Source organism: Magallana gigas, chromosome 1 (assembly GCF_963853765.1).
Source record: "Magallana gigas chromosome 1, xbMagGiga1.1, whole genome shotgun sequence".
NCBI classification, from domain to species: domain Eukaryota; kingdom Metazoa; phylum Mollusca; class Bivalvia; order Ostreida; family Ostreidae; genus Magallana; species Magallana gigas.
This window is the reverse complement of record NC_088853.1, coordinates 1,410,570-1,432,092: the sequence shown is the minus strand read 5'-3', so window position 1 is coordinate 1,432,092 and position 21,523 is coordinate 1,410,570. Positions and strand designations below refer to the sequence as shown.

The following is a 21,523-nucleotide window of genomic DNA, read 5'->3' as shown; positions in this document are numbered from 1 at the left end:
TACATATAATAAACATAAAAATATAACTTTGCAACGATCACCTGTTTGTGGAACAATGTTTCACAATTCTGATCACTCTGATAATGGTAGTACTCTCTAACTACAAGTATTCAATATGGTAACAATAACTAACTTTTCACATATATTAGAAATGAGATACTATAGCTTAGATATCAAAACTATGAGTTACTGGGATAATTTATAAAATACATTCTTTATAAATAAGATATTGTAACCTCAAAAAGTAGAATTAGCTAATGGGCTAATATCTTGCTACAATAGCATTAAAACCATGGATTTTGCTCAGATGTTTTCCCACAATAAAGAGCCTATTTGTTTTGTGTTTGTTGGTTGCTTAATAATTATGTTTTGTTTACTATTGACAGGTTCATTGATTTTTATACAAACCTGGTTGACTTTAAAAGGAGGTTTAACAAATAAAACTACGTCCATATTTTAATATTACCAGTGCCATCCTCATTCATTCTTTATGTTCCTTATTTACTTTAACAACAATAAATATCAGCAAGCGATCATTTAACTTTCTTAGACTTATAATGGTAACGTTTCTCCAAAAGTATTGTTAAGCTATATTTTAATAAAGAAAACAGTTAATTATCAGATCTACTTTAAGGATGGCCAATAAATCCACCCTCAGATCTACCTCAAATATTCAGATACAAATTGTTAAACTATAAACTATAATTTGGTAAAGAAAACATCCATATACTTTACCTTTGGGTGAGTTTCTATATTTTTATATGAAGCTCTTTTTTTAAAGGAGATCAATATAGTCTTAAAATGGTCACAGCCATTGAGCCCTCTTAATACTGGTTGTGACACCTTGTTGGATTCACTGTAGAAATTGTGTTACAGCGATGGGGATTCATAATTGATATCATGCTAGGGTAATTATTCAGTGGTGGATCTAAAGATAAATTTAGATAGGGGAGTGTGAACAAACAATACAACGTTTTATATGTCATTTGTGTTGTTTATTTGTTAATGATGGGTACTCTCTATAACCATGAATATCTAATGTTACAATAACATCATAACAGTTAATACGTATCTGTTTCAAAGCAATGTTAGTGAATTGTTATTGCATTTAACTCTGATTCACTGGGAATAATGCTTCATGTCACAAGATTGTAAATGATTATTATTGACCTTAACTTCTTTTCACTGGGAACAGTGCATCATGTCCAGATTCAGTGAAGGAGCCAGATCTCAAATACTGTAATGACTATTCCCAAGTCTGCAAACAAGGGGTAAGTTGTTATTACAAAGACATTCTCTTGACTGCCAACAAGGGGTAAGTTGTTATTAAAATGATTTCTGCAAGAGCAAGTTTCAAATACAATTCTACAGAATTTGAGTGTAAAATCACAAGAAGCAATCATCAAGGCTTTTATTTTTCAGAAGTCATTAGCTGTATGCTTTTGCAACCAAATAAGAGGAAGCTATTATTATTATTATTAGTATTATAGACAAATTGTCTGACAGTACATCAGAAGGAACAGCTGTGTTCTTTAGCCTGTAGTTAGTATTATTGCCTAATATATAGTATTATAGACAAATTGTCTGACAGAACATCAAAAGGAACAGCTGTGTTACTTAGCCTGTAGTAAGTATTATTGTCTAATATATAGTATTATAGACAAATTGTCTGACAGAACATCAAAAGGAACAGCTGGGTTACTTAGCCTGTAGTAAGTATTGTTGTCTAATCTAAAGTATTATAGACAAGTTGTCTAATCTGTAGTATTATAGACAAGTTGTCAAGTCTGTAGTATATACATTGTCTAATGTGTAGTTAGTATTATAGACAAATTGTCTTATCTGTAGAAAGTATTGTAGACAAGTTGTCTAATCTGTAGTAAGTATTATAGACAAGTTGTCTAATGTGTAGTTAGTATTATAGACAAATTGTCTGACAGTACAACAGAAGGAACAGCTGTGTTACTTAGCCTGTAGTAAGTATTATAGACATGTCTAATCTATAGTATTATAGACAAGTTGTCTGACAGTACATCAGAAGGAACAGTTGTGTTACTTAGCCTGTAGTAAGTATTGTTGTCTAATCTAAAGTATTAGAGACAAATTGTCTAATCTGTAGTATTATAGACAAGTTGTCTAATCTGTAGTAAGTATTATAGACAAGTTGTCTTATATGTAGTTAGTATTATAGACAAGTTGTCTAATCTGTAGTAAGTATTATAGACAAGTTGTCTAAATTGTAGTAAGTATTATAGACAAATTGTCTATCAGTACAACAGAAGGAACAGCTGTGTTACTTAGTATGTAGAAGGTATTATAGACAAATTGTCTAATATGTAGTATAATAGACAAGTTGTCAAGTCTGTATATACATTATCTAATCTGTAGTAAGAATTGTGGACAAGTTGTCTAATCTGTAGTAAGTATTATAGACAAGTTGTCTAATGTGTAGTAAGTGTTATAGACAAGTTGTCTAATGTGTAGTAAGTATTATAGACAAGTTGTCTAATGTGTAGTAAGTATTATAGACAAGTTGTCTAATGTGTAGTAAGTATTGTAGACAAGTTGTCTTATATGTAGTAAGTATTGTAGACAAGTTGTCTAATCTGTAGTATTATAGACAAGTTGTCTAATGTGTAGTTAGTATAATTGTCTAATCTAAAGTATTATAGACAAATTGTCTGACAGTACAACAAAAGGAACAGCTGTGTTACTTAGCCTGTAGTAAGTATTGTTGTCTAATCTATAGTATTATAGACAAATTGTCTGACGGTACAACAGAAGGAGCAGATGTGTTACATAGCCTGTAGTAAGTATTGTTATCTAATCTAAAGTAAACCCTATAGACAGCTGTTAGCTCATGGTTAATATTATAAACAAGTGTCTAATGTGTAGTATTGTAGACAAGTTGTCAAGTCTGTAGGAAATAAGTTGTCTTATTTGTAGAAAGTATTATAGACAAGTTGTCTAAGCTGTAGTATTATAGACAAGTTGTCTTATATGTAGTAAGCATTATAAACAAGTTGTTTAATTTGTAGTAAGCATTATAAACAAGTTGTCTAATTTGTAGTTAGCATTATAAACAAGTTGTCTAATTTGTAGTGAGCATTATAAACAAGTTGTCTAATTTTTAGTTAGCATTTTAGACAAGTTGTCTCAAATTTGTAGCGGGCAGTATCGACAAGTTATAGTTCATGCTGTAGATATAAAATCAATCTTTCTAAGACCTAACAAAAAAATAGTTTGTTTCTGCTTTCATGCTAAAAAAAAGTAGGGTCGGTCGGAATTTTTTTTATTTTTTCAAATATTTGTTTTCCTTTTATATTGCAGTATCCATACATGCCGATTAGATACTGACACTGCTGAATGGTATAATATGAGAAATACTTTTAATATCATTCCTGACTATTAAGCTGGTCTTAAGAAAACACAAAAAAGATATTATATATCAGATACTTCATCTGCCAACGATGAGAGCATTATTAAAATCTACAACACATAGAAACATACAGCCATTTTGAAACAAAACGTTTGAGTTACACTGATTTGAGAAGAGTAACTGCTTCAAGCATTTTTGTGACCAAAATTTTGATTAATTTTTTTTCCAAATCGGATAAAAACGAAAATAAACGATTTTCCATCAAAAATCCTTAAAAAAAGTTTTGAGTTGGGGGGTAAAATCAAGGGTCGGTCAGGAAAGCGGAAACAAACAATTTTTTTTCTTATGCCTAATTTTTGTCTGTTTTGCCAAAGTGTGATTTATATGTTTGAATCTTTCAACAGAGAAGAATGACTCTGATGCTGTATGCTATGCCACAAACGAGAACCTGGACAGTTCTAATGCCCTGTATGTTCTCCTACAAGATGTCAACCAGCGGAAACAGTCCAGCGGCGGAATCAAACTAACAGCCGGTAAGAAATTTGTCTGAAACCCCAGGTGAAATATATATTGTCTCCCTGTAAGAAATACTGTGGAATCATTAGACTTCCGTGTGGTTCAGTTTTTGTGTTATTCGTTAATAGCTGTCACCCACGAATCAGAATTTACATCCTCGACGAAAACTTATTATAAAAGATTTAGTTTTCCTACTGAAACTAAAAACTGACGCATCCACAATACTACATCCCCACAAATAAAACAAACCCACAGTCCCTGAAAATTGACCCTCACACATTTAAATGATTCAATAGTATGACACATGTATGCAGAAATAAGTTTCCTGTCTGGTTGTTACTTTTAACACAAGTCAAAACATTACCAAAACATCTCTTTAGAAGGAGAGAATCAAGTAAATGATTAGACCTGTCAACACTTTTATATTGTGCTGCTCTCGGGAAAGTAAACAAACCATACCTACATGTACCCAATCAAAATCCTAGCCTTAATCTTCGGTCCTGCATTAAAAAAAAACTCCTGTAGGATTCATCCATAGTTGGAAAATATTTGATAGACAAATTAAGATTTGAAAATGAAATTAAATACTATTAAATTTATGATACAGGTTCACCCTGTTATAATTTTAAGCTCACCTAAATCGTGGGTTCGGGTGAGCTCTTCTTATCACAGCCATCCATCTGTATGTCAGTCTGTCCGTTTGTCTCATTTTTGACTTCTTCTTAAGAACCATTAGGCCAAATTATACCAAACTTAGTACAAAGCATCCTTATGGAAAGAGAATTTCAAATTGTTTAAAGAAAGAGCAAATAAGTTTTTTTTCAAAAAGGAGATGGATGTAATTGCTTTAAAAAGCTTCTGCTTAAGAACCAGTGCAACAGAAATGCCAATATTTACAAAGAAACTTGTACATATAGTGAAGACTCTACATTGTAAAATCCTGACCCCCGAACAAATAATGGGGCCTAAGAGGGGTTCAAAGTTTGACATAGAAATATAAAAGGAAATTGTTTTAAAATCTTCTTCTCAAGAACTATGATGCTACAATTTAAGAGATTACTATGCAAGCATCCTGATATGATAAAGGTTCTAAATTGTTCAAATCGTGGGGTCCCAATAAAAATTTAAGGTGTAACTTAGAAATATATAGGGAAATTGTTGAAAAACTGATATAGAATGATACATCCTCAAATAATGTAGATTCTTAATTGTTCAAATCGAGACCCTAAACCAATACTGGAGTCCCAATAAGGGTTTAAAATTTAACTTAGAAATGTATAGGCTTAGGGAAGATGTCGAAGAACAGATATAGAACTATACAAAAACTGTTGGTCTGTTGAGATATGTAGCCCATGGGCCTCTTTATCCCACAGTTTTACAACTTATATGTTGATTTTCTATGATCTATGTTCCCCCTGTAACAATTACCAAGGTTACTGTGATGTGTTTTCTCGTTGCCGTGGCGTTGATAATGAAGGACCACTACAGCGACTGAAGAACTTGATATTTAACGAAAAAACGCTGGCCAATATAAAGAACTGGATTATTGTAAGTCATGCTGGATTATTGTAAGTCATGCTGAATTATTGTAAGTCATGCTGAATTATTGTAAGTCATGCTGAATTATTGTAAGTCATGCTGAGTTATTGTAAGTCATGCAGTATTATTGTAAGTCATGCTGGATTACTGTAAATCATGCTGGATTATTGTAAGTCATGCTGGATTATTGTAAAGCATACTGGGTTATTGTAAGTCATACTTGATTATTGTAAGTCATGCTGGATAAATGTAAGTCATGCTGGATAAATGTAAGTCATGATGGATTATTGTAAGTCATGCTGGGTTATTGTAAGTCATACTGAGTAGGGTAACAATAAATATAATTGCTTTTTCTTTGGTCTGAAATATCACACTTTCATTTGTTTAAACATAGCACTCGATTGCCTCATATATCTCTATATTTGTTCAGTGAAAAGTAATATTCGGCAATATGGCTGTCATTGGCTGACACTTCGCCTTGTTATTTGGTTGATCTATTGATGGCATGATGTATAAATATATAGATGTACTGTTGTAGGAATATTGGTGGGCCGTCTTACTGATGGCTATAGGCCTTATCCTGTTTATGGGATTCTGTGCTGTATCTAACATGTTATACTGTAAATAACTTGTGTTATATATATAAAATGTAATGTTGTAGGAATATTGGTGGGCTGTGTTACTGATGGCTATAGGCCTTATCCTGTTTATGGGATTGTTAATCAAGTTATGTGCTGTATCTAACATGTTATACTGTAAATAACTTGTGTTATATATATAATGTAATGTTGTAGGAATATTTGTGGGCCGTCTTACTGATGGGTATAGGCCTTATCCTGTTTATGGGATTGTTAATCAAGTTATGTGCTGTATCTAACATGTTATACTGTAAATAACTTGTGTTATATATATAATGTAATGTTGTAGGAATATTGGTGGGCCGTCTTATTGATGGGTATAGGCCTTATCCTGTTTATGGGATTGTTCATCAAGTTCTGTACTGTATCTAACATGTTATACTGTAAATAACTTGTGTTATATATATAATGTAATGTTGTAGGAATATTGGTGGGCCGTCTTATTGATGGGTATAGGCCTTATCCTGTTTATGGGATTGTTCATCAAGTTCTGTACTGTATCTAACATGTTATACTGTAAATGACTTGTGTTATATATATAATGTAATGTTGTAGGAATATTGGTGGGCCGTCTTATTGATGGCTATAGGCCTTATCCTGTTTATGGGATTGTTCATCAAGTTCTGTGCTGTGCACACACCCAGCTCAAATCCTAACGCCAAACCAGCCTTGAAATTGACGGACACATTGAGGCGACGACGCCGTCACCCAGAGCAACAGTATCGAGCCCAGGTAGGATGGTCAATGACCTTGACATAGTTATTTGAGGACAGATAATGTCAAGGTCGTACTTAAATTACAGATAAAGAAATTATAACATCATAAAATATAGATCACCTGGGCTAAAGAAACTTTGTGATGTAATACAAATGGTTACACAATAGTTGAATGTCATACAAAATGCGATCAACCACTGATTAGATTGACAGAGTAATGATGATAGACTGATAATGTCGGACTTTATAGGGTTAATGGAGTGAGTGACTACATCATTGGTAGAGTCACAACTACACACAACAAGTTTATCCGCTGGTGTCTTACAATGTCTTGTCTAGAAGTAGTCTGGATTTCCTGGATACATGGAAATAGTCTGGATTTCCTAAACCAATAATGGTTTTGATATAAAAAAAATCATAGTCCTAGTGCAGGATGCTTAAGACCATAGTCCTAGTGTAGGATGTTAAGGACCATAGTCCTATTGTAGGATGTTTAGTACAATAGTCCTAGTGTAAGGTGTTAAGAACTTTAGTCCTTGTGTAGGATGTTTAGGACTATAGTCCTAGTGTAGGATATTAAGGACCTTATTCCTACTATAGGATGATCTGTAGAAAATAGGGGTGATATGTGATATATTAACAGATGTATGAATAAGATTGGACATATTTATATATTGGATTATTTATTTATCAACATCTTAATTGTCACTAATGGTCAATGTGGTTACTTTGCCTTCAAGTCTTACGTTTAGAGATTTCTATTTAATCATATGCTTTACTAACTGTGATATGCACTAAAACAAACAATGATGTTCTTCACTTACACACTGTTATGGATCATACTGCTACTCAACAACTGACATTTAATAGGACTGGACGGTAATGGCCATTTTTAGACTGTATTGATCTCCGTTCAAAGAAGAGCTGTAGATAAAGTAAAGGAAAATATTCAAATTTTATAACGAAAGTATAAAATTTTGTAATCTGTCTTTACCAATTAAAGTTTATAGCCTTTAGAACTTATCTGAAAATTTAAGATAACTGCATTAACTTCAAACTATAACCTTTCTCTTCAATCAGACATTTGTTTAATTATTTCATTGAAACTCAAGTTATTGTTCTAGAGAGATTTTTAAAAACTCTTAAATAATTGATGAAGATAAATGAAAGTTATGTAAACACTAAGTGCTCTAAGAATTACTTGTATCTGTAACTGATGCACTAATAGCATAATAATCTGAAGAACGAGTGTACTTATGGGCCCCGGTAAAAAGTGAAAAAATGAGGATTCTAATTATGTTTTAACTTTTTCGTTTCACATCATCTCTTGATATAAAATTTAGTTTTGGTTGTAACACGCTTTCTGATTGACTAAAAATTAGTTTATATTGTAAAAAGAACGTTGCTTACGTCATAGTAAGGCTAACGTCAAAAACGTATTAATCCGCCTGACGTTACATTTGAATGTTTTACAATTTAATGTAATTTTAAAGGTCAAATGACCGTTTTTATCTACGATTTATAACAAACAATTAAATCATGAACAATGAATTCAAATATTAACTAATTTCATACGATATAAATTGGTAAGGGTCAACCGACATTCCTGAATGTATATACTAAATCAAGGACGGGCATTCATTTCAAAGCCTTTGTTTACTGTCAGCCTAACCGAGTACAAATGTGTGTAAAAGACAAATAACGCAGTTTACATTTAAAACATTCCTGTGAAAATGTTTGTACAACATCAGGTCAGTCTTTAAAAAATGAAAAAAAGTATAAAAAAATTAAAGGTATTTCCTTTGAAATATAATCAGCGTGGCCCATGTTAAACCAACGCATGGATTAAATTATTCCAAATAGACACTTGGGTCCTAACCTGGTAGACGTTTGTCAAATGTGCTCATTGTAAAATACTGTTGCGTTTAAATCTTTTTGTTCTGGCTTTGTAGATTAGGAATGTTTGTTTGATCACTATGGCATTTAAAAATCAACAATTGTCTAAAATCTATATTAATTTCCGTGAAGTTAAGGTGGTATGGGACATCTGTCGTCGATATTAATGTGTAGTAAAATATTTGGAAAGGTAAAAGTTATTAAAAGCCCAGCGGGATTCGAACCTATGGCCTATAGATTTGTAGTAAACCATCTAATCCACTGCACTACGCTGTTAGATGACAACATTGGGAAAAAAACTACTAACATAATACAGTTTATTTAATTGTTTATTCTGATAAACAATACACCACAATATGAAAGTGTCCCATGCCAACTTAAGCGTGCATTTGAAACAGAAGTTTCCATCAGTGCTTGAATATTACGGAAAAAAGAAACTTGTTTATATTTTCTACATGTAAACGGCACTGAAAAGGGCCAATTCTCTATAATTTAAGTGCACTCGTTCTTTTCAAAATAATTATGCATGCAAATATACTTTGCCTGTTTAAGTTTCTAATGAGAGGTTACAGCTTAAGCTTTCCATAGTTTAATGAGCTTTTATAAGCTTCTTAACCTTTTTTTTTTTATTAACTATTGCTACTTTCGTTGGCAGCACTATTTTTTAACATTTAACTTTTTAACATTAAGAAATTTGAAACAGAATATTTATTCAGAGATTAAATGTTTAAGGGGTCTGGGTGGCAATCCACCATTAAATATAATTTTTTTTTTTGAAATTATAGACCAATCCACACTTTACAAAAGTTATGTCCCTTGGCCGCCATCTTTGGGGAAAAACCCATAGGTTTCTCACTGTAACTTTTGTAGTTTAAAGGTTTGTAACTTTGTCATTTGGCAATAAAATTCCGTTTCCGTTGTGTAGTTTGATTGCCCAAGAATGGGGCAATCCACACATCGAAGGAATAAACTAAATTCAAATAGATTTAATCACAGGACGCCCAAAATTTTGTTTGGTAGCATAACGAAGAAAAATGTTTGGTCTTTCCCTTTTGACCTTGGATTGACCCTGCAAAGGGAAACAATCTTTGCAAAGTGTGGATTTGACAAGAATACTGACTGACCTTTTCACACTTATTATATCAATTGCCGATTTGTGTACGAAATTGTGCCATTTATGCAATTACGACAAAGAGCTCACGGCAGGTGTGACCGGTCAGCAGAGGATGCTCGCTCCTCCATGGCACCTGATCCTACCTCTAATTATTATAGAGGTCCATGTTTGATCTGCTCCAGAATAGTAATTTTCAATTGGACTTGTGATTGTGTACACTGTTCGTTATCACCACATGTCATCCATATAATTGAAGCTTATTATTAACATACATTCGTTTATACCCCCAATAAATGTTTTACATGACATGTAGTTTGACACAATATAGTAAATTATCAAACAATATTGTATTGTTTATTACATACCTTTTAATATACCTTCATCACCTGAACACTGTTGTTAATACCACATGTCATTTTTAATAAATCTATAAACGATTATGCAATAAGAAACAATTATAAATTTTAGCCTTGACATTATGATTTGTTTGTGTGTCTAAACCTTAAAACAGTGTACTTGCTCTACTATAGATTTAATAGATATAAACTTTTGTCAAAAGTAGCCACTGCCATCCGACCGTCTCCAAGTATTGACCAAGTGCTCTATATTTTATTATATCCCTGCAAACGAAGTTTTTTCTGCGAAAACATTACAAAAGCAAAACTCTTCATTTAAACCGTATGTAATTTACTATAGTTTTAAACTATTTGCGAATTTAAAAAAACAAAAAACTTACCAATTGCTTCTTTTAAAGGGATCACCTCAGAATAAAAGTTTATTTTCTCTGAAAATTGCCAGCAGATTAAGAAAATACTATAATGGTGTAAATTTTAACATGTTGTTAGTAATATCATCATTTTCTACCATACTGTAAAAAAATACTAAATCATTCCATCTGCTTATAGTTTTGGGCATCTCAAAATATCGAAATGCATCAAGTTTTGCTGTACCTATAGATTTGAAATATTACAACTGTAGATTAAATGACCCCCCCCCCCCCACCCTTCCAGAAAAAAAATGACAATGGACAATCAGCCAAACCATGATTCATACAGTATAATGGTTCCCCTCATAGTGTAACATACTGTATACAGGGTTATATTCGCCCATGATTTTACTTTGGGTTTTTTGCTCCACGTTTCACACCTTAATAAATCGTCCAATCACATTAATGTGATAGATAATGCTTATTTAACACAGTTATTGAATTTGTCCAGTCTTAAATTCACCTACTGACAAAGAGGGACGAAAAAAAACTAGGCTGATAATTTCCATGTATATTAATCCTTGAGTTAATAGCAATAAAATACTAAATATGACACTGTCTGGGTTTTGTAGAACCACGACACTCAATACCCTTTGATAGTTGTAAGTATATATATCCTGTCTAAGGCAAATCTACATGTGTGAATTAACCTGCATATATCCTAGCACTGCACATCAGCGAAATCTCACAGCCAGTCTCAAAACAACACCCCTGACAGGAACCAACTTCCTCTTCTTTCTTTTACATGCACTTATATAGTGAGAAAATATCTGCAAGAAAAAAATGTCCAAATTCCTTCTGTTCTCACATTCATTTAGCATTATACGTAAGCAATGTTTTATAAAGTGAAATTAGGCGACTAGCCGTGAGATTTGGTTGATGTCGGCCATTATCTATACAGAAACCTTACCAAATTTGTGTGCTTAAAACTGCTGTCGTAGTTTGCACTAGTTAGATAACTTTTTAATGTCTAGTCTAATTGTACTTACTTTTTATCCTTTGTAATGAAGAAGTCAGACCTGGTATTAATAGAAAAACAACTGATAAGGTACACAACAAGAATACACGTGCAAGAAACAAAATAAAAACAGATATTTATGATAAATGTATTGTTGAAAAGTTATATTATTAACACAAATTTGATAGAAGAGGAACATATTCTTTACGATTAATACAGCATGAGTTGCACCTCTGAGATATTCTAAGGTATACACCAAGAATAAACAAGGGGGGGTGGGGGTAATAAAATCAATTGAAGGCAAAACGAGTCCACCGTACTGCTATATCGTTGTGAATGATCAATTTAACATACAGATACGTGTTAATCAGGAATCGTTTATTCATGTTACATATATGTCCTTTCCAAGCAATACGTGCTAGCAGCTGGCTAACAGCTCCATCTGTTTGAACAGACTTGCCTGCTTGATTCATTGTAGCACATTCTGATACTTTCATAAAGAATCACACATCAAAGTCATGTTTTCTTTAACTTTGTTTTCATCGATCATTTGATATAGATGATAAAGTTGATGCCTCTGAAGATGTTGTGACAGTGAATGATAGATGGCATCATTCCGTGATAAAGTATCACTCAGTTCTCTTTACATTAGTGGATCTCTAACTTCATTAGTAGTATCGCCTGATCAGTCGGTTCTCTTTACATTAGTGGATCTCTTACTTCATTGGTAGTACCGCCTGATCAGTCGGTTCTCTTTACATTAGTGGATCTCTTACTTCATTGGTAGTACCGCCTGATCAGTCGGTTCTCTTTACATTAGTGGATCTCTAACTTCATTGGTAGTACCGCCTGATCAGTCGGTTCTCTTTACATTAGTGGATCTCTTACTTCATTGGTAGTACCGCCTGATCAGTCGGTTCTCTTTACATTAGTGGATCTCTAACTTCATTGGTAGTATCGCCTGATCAGTCGGTTCTCTTTACATTAGTGGATCTCTAACTTCATTGGTAGTATCGCCTGATCAGTCGGTTCTCTTTACATTAGTGGATCTCTAACTTCATTGGTAGTATCGCCTGATGGGTTTGTGGCAAATTGTACGTGTTCAGATTTCGATATGGTTATTCCAGATGAGATGGGTTTATATTCAAAGTTTGTAGAGTTCTTTCGGGTTTTGACCAATCAATAAGTGATAGAAAGAAAATCAGCGAAGAGAAACTGTATTCCACATGCTACCATGGAATTAAATAGACATATCATTGAATAGGTTGTTTTTAGTTGGGATATGACTTAAAAGGGAACATTCACAGAATGTGTGTGAGTTCCCGTCATTTGCTTGCATGTTGGACATGAGCTGTTTACGTACAACGTAATACACTTACATGTATTTCAGTGGACCCAATGACCAAGTTTCATAAAATTGTATATATTGAAAACAACCCTAAACGTTACCCTAATAGTAAAACCAGTGTTTGTACTTAATGCATTACTTGATTATAAGATTTGTACACGTCTTCTGTAATTTTGTAATGAACTTCTGTATCAGACGAATTTTACGCTTAGATTTAGACGTAAACTTCAAAACTAAAGCTTCTACAGTTACGTGTAGTAAAAACACTTATTGTTAAAAACTGAATCAGATGCAGAGCCTTTTTTTTATAAGGTGAATTTTGCGACATAGTAATGTGTATGTCCTTTATTTACAAGCAACCAAGAGCAACATCAAAGATTTAGGGTAAACGTTTAGCCAATTTAGCCACACGCACGCTGCCGCTTCCATACTTTCTCCTTTACCCTTTTCGCCTCTTACACTACGGCATTTATAGTAATGGTGGTGGGTGCCAGATGCATTATGGGTATAACTAGATAACATCACGTGTTGTACTGGGTTTTGTTTTCCACCAAATATTTAAGAATAAAGAATATAGGGGACTATTGAATTAAATATGAACAATCTGGGGTTTTTTTAAAAAAAATTTTTGAAAAGTATGTGCGAAAATATGTTCGATTAATTTTTAATTTATAATTAAAAAGATAAATGTCAGTGATTATTTGAATCTTATATTTTGAATAAATATTAAAGAATTTGTTCGTAATGTAATTTATATTCTGATAAGTGTGTGCGAGAGGGAAATTAAAAGTTGTAATTTATAGCATAACTAATCTACTCTTTCCTTGAAAAAAAAAACCGAACATTGAGATGCAGTTAGTTTAGTGTATTAAACCATTTCTAAAGATACGATTCTAAGTTCTGTTTTATTGTATAAAGGTAAGATTTTAAATTGTGTTTTATTCTATAGTATGGTCAATAAATCTGCTATAAAGCTGATAGATAATTAATAATAATCTTTTTTTGGTTAAACAATGTTATAAATTAATGTTGGTCAACAAATGGTACATGTAAACGGGCACAGTTTGTCTTTTTAACAGATGTTTAACATCTTGTGGTAATTACAATTCAAAATGAGAACTTGCGTTGCACAAAAAGATCAATGTCATATGCCGAAAAATATTTCTAGAAGTGACGCTTTTGAAATTCGAATGATAATATTATGTGTTTGTACAATTGAAACAGTAGATTATTAGGAGATGTGTAATCATAACTAAGCAATTTAATTGCATGCACTTACTAATATTTTTTCTTCATTTTATAAAGACTAGTACAATTTGTTACGTTATATGTTTTGACGAATGGTATCTATACTGAGCCTTGTTTTTATTTCTTATTGAAGGGCCCATCGGGACCCCCGCCGCCATACTCAGCACACGGAGGCCCACCACAGGGGCACAGGAAGGGAGCAGGGGCTAAAGGCGGGAGATACAATAATTTAGAAATGCGCAAAGTTTGAACCATATATCATCTAAATTGAATTCATCGTATTTAATGATTTTTTTAACGAATGTACACTAGAAGAACAACATTTCCATATGTGTTTTGAATGATGTATATAGTCCTTTGGTATTTTTGATAATATTACATTTGTGTTAAAGATACAGATCTGTGTTCATTTCTTTGTAAATCATTATGCAAACATAATTCCTATTATGAAAAACAATATGACGGGGTATTGGGGTTTCAATTGTTCATTATTTTTTAATAAATTATTTCCTTCTGTATTTTGGTAGAATGATATTACATTGAGGCATTTTTGATTGTTAAGGTCAGGCGACACGTTCCTCAATTTTATATAACTTTTTCCAGGAATTTGTTGATGGTTTACAACTATTTTGACAAGCTTTCTTGCAAAAAATTAGGGTTCCTTACAAGGCATTTCTACAAAATACTAGAGTATGCAATTTCCTATATAATCTTCTTGGAAATACACTCGAATTGCTGATGTAAAAATAAATACATATACAGCACAGCAAAATTCACTATAGAGGAACTCTATCTCGGCCGGAGCAGGGATTTGAACTCACGACCTCCAGAACATGTACGCTTCTGGCAGTGAGCGGCCACGGTTCTAACCACTCGGCCATCTAGACACATAACCACATGTAATTAAATATTAATCATTTTTAAAATAATTATAAAATTAATAATTTTATTGGAACTCTCTATAACGAGGAGATACAAAAAAGATTCTCGAAGAACGTGTCGTCTGACCTTAATTTTTTGGAGTTTTTGTGCTCATGCATACAGTGTTAGTTATTGTTTACTTCAGTTTGAATCATGTTATAAAATAAAAGGCTATACTAATCATTGTAATGTAAGCAAATGTACGTTAAAAATGTGATCCATTGTTTCAATCAAGGCAAATATCTTCGTTATTAATTGCACTAATAGTATAACTATGTTTAGATGATGGCCTATCGAGTTAATGTAAATCATTTATGCCCTTTCTTATGGATTAAAAATATCAGGTTTTTCCATTGTGTGCTATTGAACTGACTGGAGCAGAATGACCGCACCTTGGAATGTGACGTAACAATGGTATATGTATTCTATTGGTCGTTCTATTTCCTAGCATAATTTGTGTTAAAAGGTTCCAGCTTTTCGTGGACTCTATCTAACCATCATTTTCCTTTATTTATACATATCTTTGAAAGTGGGTTTTTGCCACTTAATTTGTAAACGTTTGTTTTAATTATTTTAACTCTGTCTATAAACCATTTTAAGTTGTTAACAGTTCTTTAAATATTTCTTACGTCTGTTTGTGTCTTTACTGAGTACAGTATACGTACATTTAAGGTACGTGACAAGTCCCTTACAGAATGCTAGTCACGTTATCATATCCTTGTCAACTTTCAGTAGCAGCACTGTAGGAGCACAAAGAACTGACACAAGTAGAAACTGCAATATATCCTCTATTTTAATTGTATGCTATTCAGAAATACATTTAACCAATTTTGATGATGTACAGGCGATATGTAACTACATTTTTTAACAATTGTTTTCACTTTATTTCTCCCTTTCTATTTATTTTATTTCATCGCAACTGTAGCCTAAAGAAAAGGACTGGAATGTTTTGTTGGTTTTTTTTGCCTGGGTCGTCAAATGATTCTTCAATCGCCGTAAAAATAATACATGTTTGACCTCCTCTCCCAGAGTTTTAACTGTTTCATATATCCCTATGATGAAAGTCCCAGGACATCTACTTAGTGACTTAATGGTTTAACACATGTTGTCATCTAGCCACCTACAAAACCAAGCACCTGCTAATGATGCTAGTTATTTATTTTGCTTAGTGCCATTCACAGGACGAATTACCAATCTATAAATATGTATTGTTATATGGGAAGTTGTCTATGTTAAAACAAGAAATTATCTGTGTGTTTTAAAAGTCAATGAGATCAGTTATTTTGGATATAAATATGGGTCGGCTTCATTATTCAACAGAATGGAGACAAAAGGAGAGATTGTAACTTTATGTTCCTTAGAAATTTAGTTTAGATCCAAGATCGGGAGTCAATAGATCGCTTTAATATAATTAGCTATTTTCATCAGTTTAGGTTCCCCTCCTGTTAATTTTTTTTGCATTGTGAGAATCTCGTGCATTGTTTAAATCGCTTTATTCAATCTTCTATAGATTTTGATTGATCATGGAATGTTACGATTCTTCTCTTTTGCTTAAGGTGGTATGAGACACCTCCATATTGTGACGTACTATAGAAAGAAATGTAAAGGTTCATACTTTTATCAACAGTAATATCGACAGGTCTTCCATACCACCTTAACATGTTTGTACTTTTATTTTCTCTTTGGTTGGTGCTGATGATGTTTTGTTCATTTACAATGTAATTAACGTAACAAATGTGTATCACCTCCTCCATTTATTAAATCCTGTGAATTAACCCAGTGTTTTGTAAAGAAAAGGTTGAGATGCATTCTGTTTTAAATGTAACGCATACTTGTAAACATTGTTATGAAACTTTCCTTGAGAGCTGTTGAACATAGAAAAAAACATTACTAAAATGACACTAATTTGCTGTAAAACATTGTGTTATTTATTTAACTTAAAGTTTGTTTCGTCATGTTTATTCTTCGCTGTCAGACATTTATTTTACTGGAAATAATAAAACAAAATCATATGAAAAGGGTTTCTTTTTATTGATTGTCTAAAAAAAGGGTATTGAAATATTACCAAAAAATAGTTATATTGTAAAGTAATATAGGTAACACAAAATAAAGAATTAATAAACGAGGGAAAATTCGAACAGAATAAATGCAAATGGCAAATATTTAAATTGAAAACATTCTTGATTTTTATGATTCATAACTGGTGTTTATATTTGCACATCAATGAAATATTTGATATATCTATTGGTATATTTTTTTATTTTTTACAATATTACGTAAATAGTTAAGGACGAAATGATTTATAATGTATTAATGTTTTTTCTTAATTCTGTATTACGTAAATAGTTTGGCTGGTCGTGATCTGGACAATGGATTTACGTCAGACCGTGGAAGATGGTCATCTACAAAAGTCGTTCACTTACTTTTACTTTTGCTTTTACAATTACTTTTAATGTAGGGTTATAATTATGGTTTGTTATTTTTCATTTATGAATTGTGTATTTGTTAGAAATCGATTGATTCAAAAAATTTTAAATAAAGATACATTCCTGGGATTCTTTGGTTAATATATTACTTGATTCGTTTAATAACTTGAGTTCTGTTTTTTGTTTGAGAATGACGAGTTATAATCTAAGTATAACATTGTGGGTCTTTTCAAATCAGAAATTAACTCTTTTAATAATTACGTATTACAAATTATTAATGTTCTTATTGCTAGACAATAATTTTTTTTAGACAAACTAAATCATAGCTCAATAAACAAAGAAAACAATGCAATTAAGACAAGTGCATGCTCGAGGCATGGATTTTAAATGGGTAGAGCCTATTCCAATCTGATCTTGAAGTATTAAAATAATAAAGACAAGTTGAGAGTTAGCTAGATAAGTTTGAATGAAATTACCACCATTTATTAACATTTCACCCAGTGACGAAAATCGGGGTTACATGGGACACCCGCACTCAACATATAACTATCACCGGGGAAAATAAGGTGTTTCTATGATGTTTATATTTCCAAGATATTATAAAAATGTATTCTCCTGGAAATATTGTAAAAATTTTAAAATTCAAAGGGATGAATAAATGTACCACCCATATATCAATATTTCCAGGTGTCTATATTAAAGCATTGAATGATTTATTTGTGACGTCGTCGTGTCAATAACTGCCGTCAGGTGAGCAGTCAAATTGAATAACCCACGACGACCTCAAAAATAAATCATTTAATGCTTATATTTACATTCCCTTACTGACGAAATCAATTGTTTACTTAAATAAATCGATATAAAGTGCAGATCACGGAGGGAGTGAATAAGTAACAGCAAGAACAGCTGTTATATAAAACCGGTTTAAACTGGTTATTACATAGACTGTTGAGTTGAGATCGACGAGCATGAAAATATAATCCATGAAAAATAACTCTTGAAATTTTGCTTTCAACTATAAAGTCAACTTTTTTGTTGAATAATTATAAAAAAAACATGATGTTTTGACAACATTCATGAAATACATTTTTAACCGATAACATAAAAATCACTGTTTGAGAACTACTTATGTAAATTACTCGTAAATTCATACGCAGTGAATAGGTGTTGCATTTAGAGGCATTTAAACATTACGGAATTTAATGGAAAGAAACACAGTAGAATGTAAATATAATGTTATGTGCGAACAAACATTACCACACCTTCCTGCAGTAATGATGGTAGACTTCTTATAGTCTGCATTATTTTTTCACCTCACCACATCAGTTTAAGCGCTTCAAGTCCTGCAAACAAGTTCATTTAAATTTCATATTAGCCTTGACACAGAAAGGAAGTCCAGTGTCAAACGCATTTAATGTACAGATGGTATACAAAATTTATGCTGATTTATATTCAGTTTGTTCTAATGCTAATTTTATCAGCTTTAACCATAATTTATGAAATTAGTGAAGAAAAATCCGAGTTGTTTAAAAATTGCTGGAGGTGTTGGAGGTGCACCATGTAAATAAATAAATACATGTACCCGCATTTCATATCTTTTTCGTACAGAGTATTCTCATCCTGAGACAATGTGCGACAAACAACTTGAAAAACGCCATCTGATATTAAATTGAAGAAAAAATGATACAGAGCTTCTAAGCAGATTTGCTCAAGGCATATTAATTAGTCATGAAAAGGTCTACATAGAGCGAGTGCTTTCCAATTCCAGTTTTAATATTGCCTCATGTATGGCCGGGTTTAAAAAAATCTAACATTACATTTTGAAGAAACTTTTTTTTTATTTTTAAATATAAAAATTTTATAACATGATATAATTTATTAACTTCCAGGGGGTTCTGTCTAAATCGGTACAAAAAAGAAACAAAAAAACAAAACAAAAACAAACAAACCCCCCCCCCAAAAAAAAAACAACAACAAAGAAAAAAACCCAAAAAACTAAATCGACCAAAAAATCAAATCAATTCAATATGTATATCCTTCCTGCAAAAACACAACCGAGTAGGCTTCCTCCATTTTATATATTTACTTTAATTTAATTTACTAACGACAGACTTATGGATTTTTCAGAATCTAATATAACTCATGTTCAATTTAATATAATTTACCAACTTCCAGGGTGTTCTGTCTATATCAGCACACGTACGTTTTATTTGTGTACAGACATTGTACCTGTACAGGTATAACTATGTTATCTGTAAGACAAATATGTATGAAATATGGCAAAAATGTACACTATTCATGCTAACAAAATCCAACAAAATACCGGATATATACATCTATAGCAAGGCAAACGCGGAAATCTAAAACATCAGATGGAGGATCAAGTACAAATGGCCAGTAAGCATTCCGTGATGACCGGTCGCACTTGTTGTTTAACTTGCTCATTGTCATGATCGGCATAATGGTAAAATACGTATACCATTCGTTGTTTGTCATTAATGAGTTACTTGCGTGTGAAAAACTAAAGCGCAAATGATTCAAAGGTAGTTAAAAATTGAAACAAATTGGTGTGCCATGGTTTTTTTCACTGTGGAAACTTAAAGGAATATATTCCGTTTTTTAAGAAAAATTTTAAAGAAAGAAATGTTTTCATTTTTCCATTAAGGTACATAAGTTATTAACTTTCTGCAAATTATACTGTTTAAGTGAAACGCAGTTAAAAGTATTTAATATAAATTCGAATTTATATATTTTTTGACCGGCCCGATCAATAAACGCCAACCTCTGAAATATTCATTAGCACGTGATGTGACAAGGTAATTTTAGAACGCATAGGCGTCGGAACCGGGGGGTGGGCTAACTTTTTTTTGCAAAGTTAGACCTAACCATAAGGGACATAGTATCATATAGGGTTTAGCCCCCCCCCCCCCCACTTTTCTTGCAGCAAAGATAATTGTTCCTAAATTTACCTTGAAAGATTGAGAAGTTGGAGTCATAGGCATACTAGCCCCCCCCCCCCCCCCCCCCATGATTTTGGGGAAAAAAATTTGGTAGGTAAACTTTTTTTTTGGAAGTATAGGTATACCCCCCCCACACACACACACACGGATTAGGATTTCCCTGATTTTGGGAATTAGTTTTTTCCCCCAATATTCTGAGGATTAGTTTAGCCCCCCCCCCCACTTTCAATTTGCTTCCGACGTCAGTGGAACGTACACATAGGTCGATGCGGAAACGTGGTCGGTCCGTTGGCAGTGGAATAACGCGTTCGAAGAGAAAAGAAAGAAAGAAACAGTTTGACAGAAACGTTGTAAAATGAGATTCTATATTAAAGACCACTTTGAGCGGTGAACATGTGTTAGAAACGTCATGCTTAACTATGGGCTCATTGTCTGAATATGATAAAACTTGTAAAGCTATCACTCGAATACTTAAAATTTATAAACTGTATATGTTTTGAGTCGAGGGGCACAAGACGGGGTAGTTTTGACGTTCTATTATGTCATACATGTTGTCAGTGTATGAAAATAATGCACCCCTGCGAAAGTGTTCGGAATGTGTTTTTTTTTTATCGTTGATAAGTATGTAATAAATCCAGAGGTGTTCGAATGAAAATTCACGAGACTTCCTTGAGATTTGTTCAGTTCCTCTGAAATCTGAGCGAAAGTATAAGTGTCCTGGTCGTTTTTTATATCATATACTACTTTGATTTATGTTAAATCATGAAAATCTATGAAGATATTTGTCTTATTGCATCGTCTAGCAGTTATTTAAACTAAACGATGATATTAAGAAAAGAGCTATCGTTCGTGTTCAACCACTCTACACGTAGTTGAAAATGTAAACATTGGGTTGCTTTAAAAATTCATAGCCATGTTTTATGCTTTTGGTGTGCAAAACTATGCTTTTTAGATAAAGAATGAGTGTCAGCTTTGTATAAACACTTAGTCTATCGAGTCATTTTCAAGTAACATTCTGCATAAAATAGTATAGTCTGTTTCACTATTGATGCTATGTCTATGTCAGGCGCTGATCGAAAATTAATCCTTAGAAGAGGG

At 32.6% G+C, this 21,523-nt stretch overlaps 1 protein-coding gene across 1 annotated transcript; it reads left to right on the top strand.

Moving 5' to 3' along the window:
• The first annotated feature begins 900 nt into the window (after nt 1–900).
• LOC105343503 (disintegrin and metalloproteinase domain-containing protein 10-like) lies at nt 901–16,994 on the top strand. Its single transcript, XM_066078760.1, has 8 exons — nt 901–908; nt 1,196–1,271; nt 2,673–2,724; nt 3,784–3,914; nt 5,306–5,443; nt 6,628–6,804; nt 11,137–11,166; nt 14,252–16,994. Exons 1-8 carry the CDS (start codon nt 901–903, stop codon nt 14,366–14,368), a joined length of 729 nt encoding a protein of 242 aa, XP_065934832.1. The 3' UTR covers nt 14,369–16,994.
• Nucleotides 16,995–21,523: the final 4,529 nt, after the last annotated feature.